General features: G+C 49.3%; 1 protein-coding gene across 1 annotated transcript; it reads left to right on the top strand.

Annotated features, from left to right (window-relative positions):
* Positions 1 to 370: 370 nt before the first annotated feature.
* TMEM160 (transmembrane protein 160) lies at positions 371 to 8647 on the top strand. The gene is made up of 3 exons (XM_075915105.2): positions 371 to 560; positions 3135 to 3227; positions 7771 to 8647. The coding sequence occupies exons 1-3, from the start codon at positions 386 to 388 to the stop codon at positions 8025 to 8027; spliced, it is 525 nt and encodes a 174-aa protein (XP_075771220.1). The 5' UTR covers positions 371 to 385; the 3' UTR covers positions 8028 to 8647.
* Positions 8648 to 12096: the final 3449 nt, after the last annotated feature.

Genomic DNA, 12096 nt, shown 5'->3' with positions numbered 1-12096 from the left:
GTTCCACTAGGCAACCTCCCGCTTTTCCGGCCCGCTGCACCTTTCGTATCAGCCTCCCTTCCCGCCCACCCGCCGCCAGCTGGGGAGACTACGACTCCCAGCATGCCATTCTCTGACACGGGCGCCGGAGGCGCCGGCTCCCGGCTCCCGCCCTCGCGAGACCAGGACCGCCAATCCCACGACTTGACAGGCTGGAGAACCTATCGCGTCGCGCCTGCGTCGGAAGGAGGCGTGGCGATCGCGAGTGACAGGCGCGGTGACCAATGCGCCCGGGCGCGCCCCCCCATTCGGGGGCGGTGCTTGCGTGAGCGACATCCCAGACAGCCTATCGCCGTTGGGACGTCGCCGGCGTCGAGCCTCGGCCGGGCTCCGGGCAGACTCCGCCATGGGCTGGTGGGTGCGGGCTGCGGGGCGCTTCCTGCGCGGGGTGGCCGGGCGGGGGGGCCCCCGAGGGCGCCGGTGCAGCTCGGGCCGGGCCCCCTTCTCCCCGCCGCCGCCCCCCCCGGCCTCGGAGCTGGACAAGGCGGACGCCTGGCTGCTGAGGAAGGCGCACGAGACGGGTCAGTGCGGGGGGGGGTGGGGAGGGGGGGGGAGGGAGGGGGGGGGGAGGAGGGGGGGTGGCTGTGGGGGGGGGGAGCAGAAGAGTGGGGGAGGGGTGGCTGTGGGGGGGGAGAGGGGAGGGGGAAGGTGGGGGGGAGGAGAAGAGTGGGGTGGCTGTGGGAAGGAGGAGGGGAGGGGTGGCTGTGGGGGGGGGTGGGGATGGGGAGGAGGAGGGGAGGGGGGAGGGGTGGCTGTGTGGGGGGGGGGGAGGGGGTGGGGGGGGGAAGAGTGGGGTGGCTGTGGGAGGAGGAGGAGGGGAGGGGTGGCTGTGGGGGTGGGGATAGGGGGAGGGGGGAGGGGGGAGGGGTGGCTGGGGGGGAGAGGGGAGGGGGAAGGTGGGGAGGGGGAAGGAGGAGGAGGAGGGTTGGCTGTAGGGGTGGCTGTGGAGAGGGAGGAGGCGGCCATGGTGTGGCAAGAGGGCTAAGGGGATAGGGAGGCTGTGGGAAGGGGAGCCCATGGTGGGGCTGTGGGGCGGGGGAAAGGAGGCCATGGCGTGAGAAGGAGGTTTTGGGAGGGAAGGGGCCCATAATGTGGGAGGGCTGTGCGGAGTGGGAAGGGAGCTATGCTGGGGGTGGCCGTGGGGCAATGTTCCCACTAATCTTTTTCATCTGTGTACGGATTTGTTTCCATCCGTGTGTGGAATAATTTTTTATGTGCACCAAAGCACGTGCAAACGTGCACCACCAATAGAAAAAAAACACCCTAGCTGTGGTCACTCTGCTAATGGGTGACATTTGAATCTCTCCTGCCACACAAACGTGCAGCTTACAGGGAACATTGCTGTGGGGAGGGGGAAGGGTGTGGCGATGGAGGGCAGTGGGAATGGGGTTGTGGGGGGCTAGGAGGAGGGGGTTATAGGAGACAGCGGTAGGGAGGGTGACTGTGGTTGGGGGTGGAGGCCTGTGGTGGGGGTGCTATAAGGGCCGGGGACTCTGGTGGAAGGAGTTTGTGGGGTGCTGTAAAGGAACGGGGTCAGGGTGAACGATAATGGGGACTGGGATATGAGGCTTTGGGGCAGCACAGCATGTGGGGGTGGTGGCACAGGAAGGTCAGTGACATTGAATGATGGCAGTGGAGAGGCTGGTATGGGTTGGTAGATGGTCAGTCCTAGCGTAGGATGTGGTCTGAGGCATTGTGGGGGCTGGGCTGCTGCCACTTGAGATGTGAAGGGAGGTATGTGGACGGGGTGGGTGACAGGGACAGTGCAGCGTAGGGGCTTGGCTGGTGGTAGAGGGTGCAGTTGAGGATGAAGTAGAGAACCGTGCAATGTGAGGCTGGTGAGGATGGGACTGCGCAAAGCTGCAGCTGGCCTGATGACAGGGATGGAGTAGGGAGCTCCTGGCTGCAGAACAGGTGGGAGAAGCACATAAGAGTTGCTGTGGGAAGATGGTTTAGGGGACGCTGCAGTGAGGGAGTTGTCATGAAGGCTGGGAGGGCATAATGTGGGACATTGACAAAGTGGTGCAACTGTAGATGTTGGTATCACTTCACCTCCCCTCTTTGGGTTCATTGGTGGCTGCTGTTTAGCAGCCATGCAGTGATGCTACATCATAACTTGGGACAGGAAGTGAGAGAGAATCCCTTATCTGCTACAGGGGGACTAAAAGGTCATAATGAAAGTTTCCCAGTTGGGCTCCCCCTCCTGTCACTTGTGAAATGTGGTGGAAGAATTTTAATTGGTACAAGTAATCAGGATGCTGCTTCTATGTTTTCTGTACAAAATAGCACCCCCCTTCATACCATATTGGGCTGCCTAAGTCAGTAATGAGACAAAGACGAGGGCCCTTATTCCATCACCACTATGCTGCTGTACAGTTTCCCTTTGCATCCTGTGGAGGGCATTTTTATCAGTACCGGCTGAATCATTGGTGCATCCTGCAGCATGTGGGCTTGGAATCTTCCCCACCTATTCATAGTGTGCCCTGCTTAAACACTGCAACCTAAGATAATGCAGCTACCCGTTAACTTAGACTCATAGACTTTAAGGTCAGAAGGGACCATTATGATCATCTAGTCTGACCCCCTGCACAGTGCAGGCCACAGAATCTCACCCACCCCTCCCAGAATAATCCTCTCACTTATATCTCAAACTTGATAGGATGCTAGACTGAAAAGGGAAAGTGGGTTCTCATAGGATAAAGCCAGAATCAGAGATCCAAGGAGGATTTTAACCTATGCTAAAAATGAGCAATATTTATGGTTGCCCTTCTCACCTAGGTTTGATAGATTGTATTTCTAAGGCATCTCTCTGGAATTTCATATGGAGGTGACAGAGGTTTGAGAAACAACAGGACCGTGTGGAGGCTGGATGCTGAGGAGTCCTGCAGTTGCTTGTGTTCCCATGCTGTAAATATGAACGGGATAAACATGCTATAGACCAAAACCTGATGCTGTGACAGTTAATCTTTTAAAGGATTTGCGTTCTCAATATAATCGTTCCTCATGTCCTCTCTACCACAACAGGTAGCAGTATAAATGAAATAACAAATGGCTGAAGAAGAGGAAACTCTAGCTTTCTCCTGTTCTCTACTCAGGTTTTCTGTCCTGGTTTCGCAATGGCTTGCTGGCAACAGGTATCGGAGTAATTTCTTATGTTCAGAGTGACATGGGACGAGAGGCAGCTTATGGTAAGTAACTCGTGCTATAGATGAGTACCAGGGGAAAGTGCTATTGTCACCAGGTTAATCACGGAAATGTTGATTTTTGTGAGTAAGGTCAGTTCACTTATGTCCTGTCAGGCAATGTCCAATTCCAGAGGTGATGGATGAAGCAACCCAGTCCAGTGTGTATGGAATTAATACATTTAATAAAACAGTTCATGGTTATAGCAGATGCTTTCTCTACCTGTAAGACCAAGGAAGGTTTATGATCTAGGCAATGCAGATGGTTAGATGAGATCATCAGTGGTCACTTCTGCCCCTAGAATCCATTAATAATTTGTTATTATTGGATTGACAATTGTTATTGACAATATATTGTAAATATATTGTCTGTATAGATCTTTAGCTAGTTGATTATACTGGCCTATATGATTATAATAGTCTATATGAAGAAATTAATAGACATCTTGAAATTGCCTTAGTGCATATCTACATGCTGGACCTGGGGCGGACAAAATCTGGCAAAATCAGGCAGACTCCCTGCCTGCAACACCTCCATGTACCACTCTAAACAGCTGGCTGCAGGGGGTCACATGCTCTCTGTATGCTATGCACCCTGTGGGAGAGGGCCTTCATGTGTTCTCCTCACCCCTAGCAAAGTCTTGCAGATTCCATTGGCTGGAAACTGGTCAATGGGAGCTGTCTGGGCCATGCTTGCGGTGTATGGAGGGCTCTCCCCCCCCCCCTTTCCCCAACCCTAAAAAAAAAGAGTGCATGGGGGCATGGCAGGCAGGGAGTCTGCCTAAAGGTCCCTCTGGGCTGCTGACCAGGAGCTTCCTATGATGAGCACCTCCTAGCCAGAGCCTGCACCTAGCGCCCCACCCTCTCCCACACCCCAACTTCTTGATCCAGATCATAGGCCAAACCCTCTGTACCCCCTTCCTGCACTGCTGCCCCACAATCTCTCCTGCATACATAGCCCCTCCTATACCCCAATCCCCTGCCCCAGGTCAAAACCCCTTTCCTGCCCTAGGTCAAAACCTAAACTCCTGCATCCCCTCCAACAGCCCTCCACCAGGTCACATTCCTCTCCTGCACCCATAGCCCCTCCCAGATCCTGCACCCCAATACCCTCACTCAGGTCACAATCCCCTCCTGCATCCAAATTCCCTCCCAGACCCCACACTCCTTCCTGCACCCTAATCCCCTACTGTGAACTCCCTTCTGCTCCCAACCTCCATTCCAGATTCCACTTCCTTCTTTAATATCATGGAAGAGTGCAGACTGAGACCACTTACCTGGCCCCCTCATAAAAAATTATTGCCCAGGGCTTGTTGGCGCCTGCATTGTAGTAGTGAAATTGTCTGTAAAATGCCTCTGAATAGTGGTTATAGGATCCATACGTGTCTGAGAGTCCTGCATCAATCCAGTGTCCAGCTTAGCCCATGAATCCCTGAGTAACAATCTTAAACAATTCACTTAACCCCTATATCAGTTTCTCAGTTTGTAAAATGGTGAGAAAACCCTCATTGTAGCACACTTTGAGAGAGCCGTTGAAAAGATGTAGACATGCATTGTAATACAGGTTGCAGCTGTTAGAAGTTACTGAGTTTGAACTCTTGGGTTATGCATTTTCTCTGTGTGATGACTGTGCTCCAGGAAAGCTGTTATGAAATGAGGAAGCAACTAGCAGATATGCTAAAGTGGCAGCAAACTGACCTTTATACCCTAGAGAGAAATGATTTGTAATGTGTATAAATGTGCTGCACCCTAGGCCAGTATTTCCCAATTTTATGTGGCCACAGAACCCTTTTAAACACTAAAGAATTTTGCAGAACACCTAATTCTAGTCTGATATATGGCGCTGAAAAAGCAGACCACAAATAAGTAAGGATAATAATAAAAAAAATGCTAAACAAGGTCATGAGATCAACATTTAGTTTAATTGCACATATTTAAAAACAAAAATCACATAATATTTATTATTATTTTTGTAAATCATAAAATGTTATTGTAATGGAATTTTCTCGCAGAATCCTTATTTTCACTTGGTGGAACCCCGGGGTTCCATGGAACAGCATTTGGGAAACAGTTCCCTAGGCCTTAGAAAAGCAGATGTAGCTGCCCTAAGATGAGATTTAGAGAGTGATGTAAAAATGTATGTATGATACAGCTATCTGTAATAGGGAGACTGTGTGAAACTAACTTGCTTGTTCCCATTGGGCTAGAACAGGAATGGGCGATTATTTTTAAAGGGGAGGCCATTTCACAAATTCCTGAAGTAGCTTTGGGCCTCCCTGGAAGGGGCAGGGCCAGAAGATTTCTCGTGCTCCCCCGCCCACAGACACTGGTTGGTGGGGGAGCATGTGAAGTCTTCTCTCCTCTCCCCCTCCCCCCTCTGGGGGGAGAAGGCAGTAGCTAGAGAGAACCACCAGCTATTTTAGAACAGCTAGTGGTTCCCTCTGGTTCCCTCTGCCCCTGGCGGTGGAGGAGACTTTTTGTGTGCTCCCCCATCCCCAGATCAGTTGGTCTGGAGGGGTGGCCATGGGCCACATCAACCAGCTTGGGGGGGGCAGATCCAGCCCACGGAGACTGTCTTGCCTGCCCCTAGAATCTTGAAATCAGGTGCACTCATTGGAGGAAAAAATACCAGGTTTGATCTTTATATCCGAGGGCATCAATCTATCCATTTGCAGAAATGGCGTTTCTCTTGTGAGGCAATTGTGTTGCACACAAGGTTTCCTGTTTGGGGAAATTCAAGTTGTCTTGTTTCGCCAGTCTTATGGGACTTCTGCCAAGGGTTTGTCAGAAGCATGATATGTGTTCATTTTTTTTAATTGTATCCTTTGGTATATATGGCTGTGACTATTTTCTTCCACTATTTGATCTGAGGAAGTGGGTCTGGCCCACGAAAGCTCATCATCTAATAAACCATCTTGTTAGTCTTTAAAGTACTACATTGTCCTGCATTTTGCTTCAGCTACCCCAGGCTAACACGGCTACATTTCTATCACTATTCAGAAGCATGTGACTGCCTGACAAGATCCAGTGTTGATAGCCATGTGTGCTGGAAGGGTGTGGCTGTTGTCAGTGTGTAAAACATACACACTTGGTCACAACAAACTTTTTGACTCATAGTCCTTTGTTAATGACACGGGGACCTTACCTAGCACTGTGATTTGAGTGTCCCAAAACATAGTACAAGCTCAGACCTGCCTTCTCTCTGGTGCAGGCCTCTAGCGATCCAGTCTTGGTTCTGCTGTAGACTTAATGGATTAGATCTTGGGTAGGTCACGTCCCTTCTTTGCCTGCTTCCCCATCTTCAGAATGGGAATAATACTGTCTCCTCCCCTGAGTACCCAGAGATCTCATACATGTTTGCATAAAGCACTTGAGATCCTTTGAAAGGTGCTACACAACTGTGTATTTGTGTCAGTCCTTTAATCTCAGCTTGCTTGATTTGTGCACTGAGGCCACATGCTAGTTTTTAGCCTCCTATTTCCCTATGAAGAAAGCAGTGTGATGACTGGGACATAGATGAATCAAGTAGGAGGAGAAATCTTGTTGCTTTCTTCTGCACGCAAACAGCATAGAGATTGGCTGGGGAGGGAGCGGACGTGCACGAGAAATATTTGACAGTCACGAGGACTTTGGGTTGAGTGGTTATTTTAAAACTTGCCACAGTGTGGTGCAATGGTTCTACAAAACTGAAGAGAAAAATTGTACTTGGAAGATGGCTCATGTTATGAAGAATTTTGTGGGTTTCTTGTTGAGCTGTATCCAGCTGAGGAGTTCTTGACCTTTAAGACAGGAAGTTCAGGCCAATTTTAGCTCTTGTTCTGTTTTTAAAAACTGACCTGATCTGTTTGTTTGCAATGAAAGCCATTTGGGATTTTGATTTCTTGCAGTGCTTGCAACTCGACTCTGCAGCCTGAGACTAACAGAGGAATCGGTGGCAGAGTTGGGAAGAAAACCCATAAATCCCAGGGCTAGTCATGTGCTTTTAACCACTCTTTCTACCTATCTAGAAACCAGTCTGAAGAACAACATGTACAAAGTTTTTTCCTTAAAGCCTAAATCCCAAGTGGTGAAAGAAGAGGGAAGACGCACTGGCATTATCTGCACTGGCAGAATTATGCTTAATACAGTGTTCTAGCACACCTTGCTTGACTTGTGTGGATGGGGACAACTCCTTAGGGAGTCTGGAACAGTTCTCCCATGCCTACGTTAACCAGGGAAACTGGCAAGCAACTAGCAATGGTCCAGCACAGTGCCTGTCATAATAAGTATGGCCCTGGCTCCATTACAAAGCAAGAGTATGGCCTAAAAGTTAGAGCACTAGGTTAGGATTGAGAGAGACTCATGCACGACCTTGGCCAAATCACTTATTCTCCCTGTTTTTTTACCCCTTTGTACAGATGGGGTCTTAGCACTCCCCTACTTCACAGGGCTGTTATCAGAATAAATACATTTAAGATTGTAAGGTGCTCGGATATTTCCCATACATAGTTTGGTAAACCATCCCTGCTCCACATCTACAGATGGATTTCATTGTCTGTTTCTTCTCTAGGTTTCTTCATCCTCGGTGGGATTTGTGTCTCTTACGGCAGCGCCTCCTACCTTGTCAGCCTCTTCCTCCTCCGCCGCACCATGATGCTTGCTTTCTCCACGGCTCTGCTGAATGGCGCGGCGGTCACAACTGTGGCACTGTTCTGGTTGTGCGCCATCTCTCTCTACATCGGTCGCCTTGAGGTTGAGATCATACAGGATGACAGCAGTGATGAATACCAGGACCCAAAAAAGGATGATGGGAAATCGGACGAGTAAAGGCCAAGTTCCTGGGGAATTTTGCTGCTTTCATGATGGTCATTTAGAATGTTCTCCAGCTCATCCAGTGGACCGAGTTTTAATGCAATAGATACAGTGCCCACGAGCTGTCCTTCCCACAATGTCAAAGGGCAGGAAGAAAGGGCAGCTTTATTGTAAATAATACACTGTGTTGGCTGCTTTCTATTTATTTAACATTTTCCAGATTGGCAGTGGGAATTAGCATTAGAAAAATTGGATCATCAACAGCAAATATGGCCGGAGGAGGCCCTACTGTGATAGCAAAAGGATTGGTGAGACGGCTTCCCAGCTGGGAGCTTGCATTGCTTTTGAAGTGGCTCTCTGATGCTTTTAAAGAACTGGCTGTCCATTGCAGTCCTGGGCTCCCCTCTCCTGCGTGCATCCCACACCTGTTCTGCCAGGTATATAGAAGCTGGGAATTGTAAGCCAAATTCAGCCGATGCTCCCTAGAAATGTTGAATTGATACAGTATCCCATGGAGCTCCATTCTGTTGCTCCGGCTTATGTTGTAAAGTTGTACTGAGGTTACTCACTGTGCCTCGTGAGCCCATTTTACATCCAGATCAGTTAACGTTTGTATTAAAAACTCCAAAACAAAACTGCTCTCTTCCTGTGTCTGAATGAAATGTGTACTGTGGGGTGACTTTCACCCTCCCCACATCCACTTGCAGAAAGGGTCTGATTATGTCCTTATGCAAGTTAAACTGCCATTGATTTCACAAAGGCCACAGAATAGGGCTTCTTGTGTGCTGGCTTAAAAGCTGGCTCCCCCCGGCACCATCTCCGCGGGAAGTTGGGGAGGTAGAGGCACAGTGGAGTGGGTCCTAGATGCTGCGCCTCTGCTTTTTAAATGTAGTAAGAGCCACCAAGCTCTCGCTACATTTAAAAGGCAGAGCTGCAGCGGGCTGGGACCAGGTGTGAGCCGGGACAGCTGAGTCCCAGCACGCGTCCAGTCCCAGATCGCTGCAGCTCTGCCTTTCAAATGTAGCATGAGCCTGGTGACTCTTACTACATTTAAAAAGCAGAGCTGCAGCGAACTCTCTTGTCAACTAATCACGTAGGCGATGAAAATTCCATCGCCTACTCGATTAGCTCACTAACCGCTGTTTAACATCCATAGTCCCATTCTTGCTGCTGCTTTGCTTAGGTCGCTTATTGCTCTTTGCCTCAGTTTGCCTATCTGTAAAGTGGATTATAATTGCTACTTCTAGGTTTGTAGAGTACCTTTGAGGTTCTCCCTTGGGAGGAGCTGAGGCTTGGCAGTGTGTTTATTTTTGATCTATAAAACTGTTTACTTAGTGCAGTCTAGATGCTGCCTTTTTGGCTCCTGGTGAGTTGTCTTGATGACCCATGGTGTTGGAAAGCGTGGGAGTGCCCTGGAGAAGGCCATGTTTGCTGCCCTCTACACAACGATGGGTACATGGGGTGGAAATGATCCTGTGCTAGCTAAAAGTAAATGTCAGTGCACACGAAGGGAGGGAAAGTGAATGTGATCCCTTAGAAACCTCACTGGGTTATGGCTCCATCTATTCACCGCCCCTCAAACATTGTTACTTTCCTTGCCCCCAATAGTTAATTTTCACTGCTCTGAGCAATGACCATTTGCCATGTTGTTCCTTCAAGGCAGGAAACTAATTCAAGAGCCTGTATCCATGACTGTCAAGTATCAGAGGGGTAGCCGTGTTAGTCTGAATCTGCAAAAGCGGCGAGGAGTCCTGTGGCACCTTATAGACTAACTGACGTGTAGGAGCATAAGCTTTCACGGGCAAAGACCCACTTCGTCAGATGCATGTAGTGTAAATTTCCAGAGGCAGGTATAAATATGCAGGCCAGAATCAGGCTGGAGATGACAAGGTGGATCCAATCAAGGAGGATGAGGCCCACTTCTAGTAGCTGATCTGGAGGTGTGAATTCCAAGAGAGGAGAAGCTGCTTTTGTAGTTAGCAAGTTAGCAAAAAAACTTCAGGACCAGACTTCAAAGAGAAACTGCTGAGCTACAGTTCATCTTCAAGTTTGACACAATCAACTCTGGATTAAACACAGACTGTGAATGGCTTGCTAACTACAAAAGCAGCTTCTCTCTTGGAATTCACACCTTCAGATCAGCTGCTAGAAGTGGGCCTCATCCTCCTTGATTGGATCCACCTCATCATCTCCAGCCTGATCCTGGCCTGCATATTTATACCTGTCTCTGGAAATTTCCACTACATGCATCTGACGAAGTGGGTCTTTGCCCACGAAAGCTTATGCTCCTACACTTCAATTAGTCTATAAGGTGCCACAGGACTCCTTGCCGCTGTATCCATGACTGGAGCACACGCTCTGTACTTCCTTGTTCGGGGCTGCCTGTGGGCTAATCTAGCCCCTGGAAGTAACTTGTACCAGCCTTCTGAGTTACACTGGCCATCCACACCTCCAAAGTGCTGGGATATGGTAGCAAAAGTTCAGAGGAATCCTGGCCATGCTTTCTGCACCTGTAAAGTGTGATGTGGTGGAGGAACGTCTTCCAATTCTGCCCTATTGGCTGCATCTGTGTTGGGAGCAGATGTTGGCTTTGGCGTCAGAATCCCCAGGCATTGCAAGGCAGGTATTTTCCCAACACAAAACCAGGGATAGTAGCTTTTACCAAGTGCTTTAAAATCCGAAAGATGCGCAGCATGTGCAAGGAGTTAGGTGTGCAGCTTTTTCTAGTCTCCTGACATCTCTTCAACAAAAATCCTCTTATTCTTCAGGAAATAACGGAGGACAATTTTAGTCGCTCTCTGAATTAGGAAGTCTTGCGGAAAATATCCTAGCACCTCATGCGTAGGGGGTAAATACTAAGAGGACTTTGTAGAATGATTCCATCTTAAGACTAGTTTGATGGAGCAGAATTTGGATCCTGTGATGAAGTGGAGATTTTATTCACCTTGTTATGTTGCATGCGAGTTCTACCGTCCTATAGCATGTGTGCCTCAGTTTCTCTATCCCTAGATGGTGATAGGCATTTCGGGTGTGACTTCACCCATGCAAGCTACTCCAGCTGCCCCCATGTACACAATGGCTGACAATGAAGATGCCCTTCATAACCTGAGCCTGGGTGGGGTGCAACCAGGTGACACCTTTTGACCTGGAAGCAGGATAAAGGCCAGAGGAGTAGGGGGGCTAGGACCAAGCAGTGGGTGAGTCTCAGCTGGCTTGGGGCACAGGAACTGTGGGGCACACAGATGTAACTTATACCAGCCTTCTGAGTTTCACTGGCTGCCCACCTAACTCTGGGCTCCCCTCTCCCAAAGATGGATTTTACTGAACAATTTGGTCTTCTGTGTTGACAAATCTGTCCTACGCTGTGTTCCTGTTGACTGATAAACCTTCTGTCCTGTCTGCTGGCTGCGGGAGGGCATGCAGGGCACTCTTGACTCCCCCACGCTTTAGTGACAAACCCCTCTCTCTCTCAGCCTCCAGGAAATGTTGCTTGTGAAAGCCAGAGGATAGATATGTTGGCTACTTTTCAAACCGGAGGTGGCAACCCATTGATTTAAAGCCTCCATGGACAGTGCATCGTTCAGTGGCAACATTCCAAAGGGTTGTGCATTAGAAATGCTTCCGCTCCATGCGTTAGTTGATGTAAATGACCTTCCGAGTATTTGGCATTGCGGGTTCCGGGAAGGTGAGGAGTTGAACTAATGCAAAACACCCCTGGATCATTTTTCCCTGCTGTAGGTTCTGGGGTTCACTTGATATGCTACAGCACTGCAAAGCAGATCTGAGGGTTTCAGTGTCTTGCTCTATCACACCTGCTGCTTTTGCCTGGCCTTTCTAATGACAATAAGCTCTTTTCCCTTTGAGGCATCTGCCTCAACCTATTCAAATTATACTGTCAACTCTTTGAGCCAGGGTCTTGTCTGCTAAAGCACCATGCAGGTATGTTGTTGGTTTTGTGAATAAATCATGCAGGACTGTCAGCGAATAGATGTCGTGAACACTTTTTTTTTCTCTAGTTCATAAATTCTGTCCCATTTCCCTATGGCATCTTCTGCTTCACTCATTTGGCTAGTGCCTGTAGAAA

The sequence above is a fragment of the Pelodiscus sinensis genome, chromosome 18, assembly GCF_052426305.1.
Source record: "Pelodiscus sinensis isolate ZL-2025 chromosome 18, ASM5242630v1, whole genome shotgun sequence".
Classification (NCBI taxonomy): Eukaryota; Metazoa; Chordata; order Testudines; family Trionychidae; genus Pelodiscus; species Pelodiscus sinensis.
Note: the sequence above shows the minus strand (reverse complement) of the source record. Positions and strands in the feature narration are given on the sequence as shown.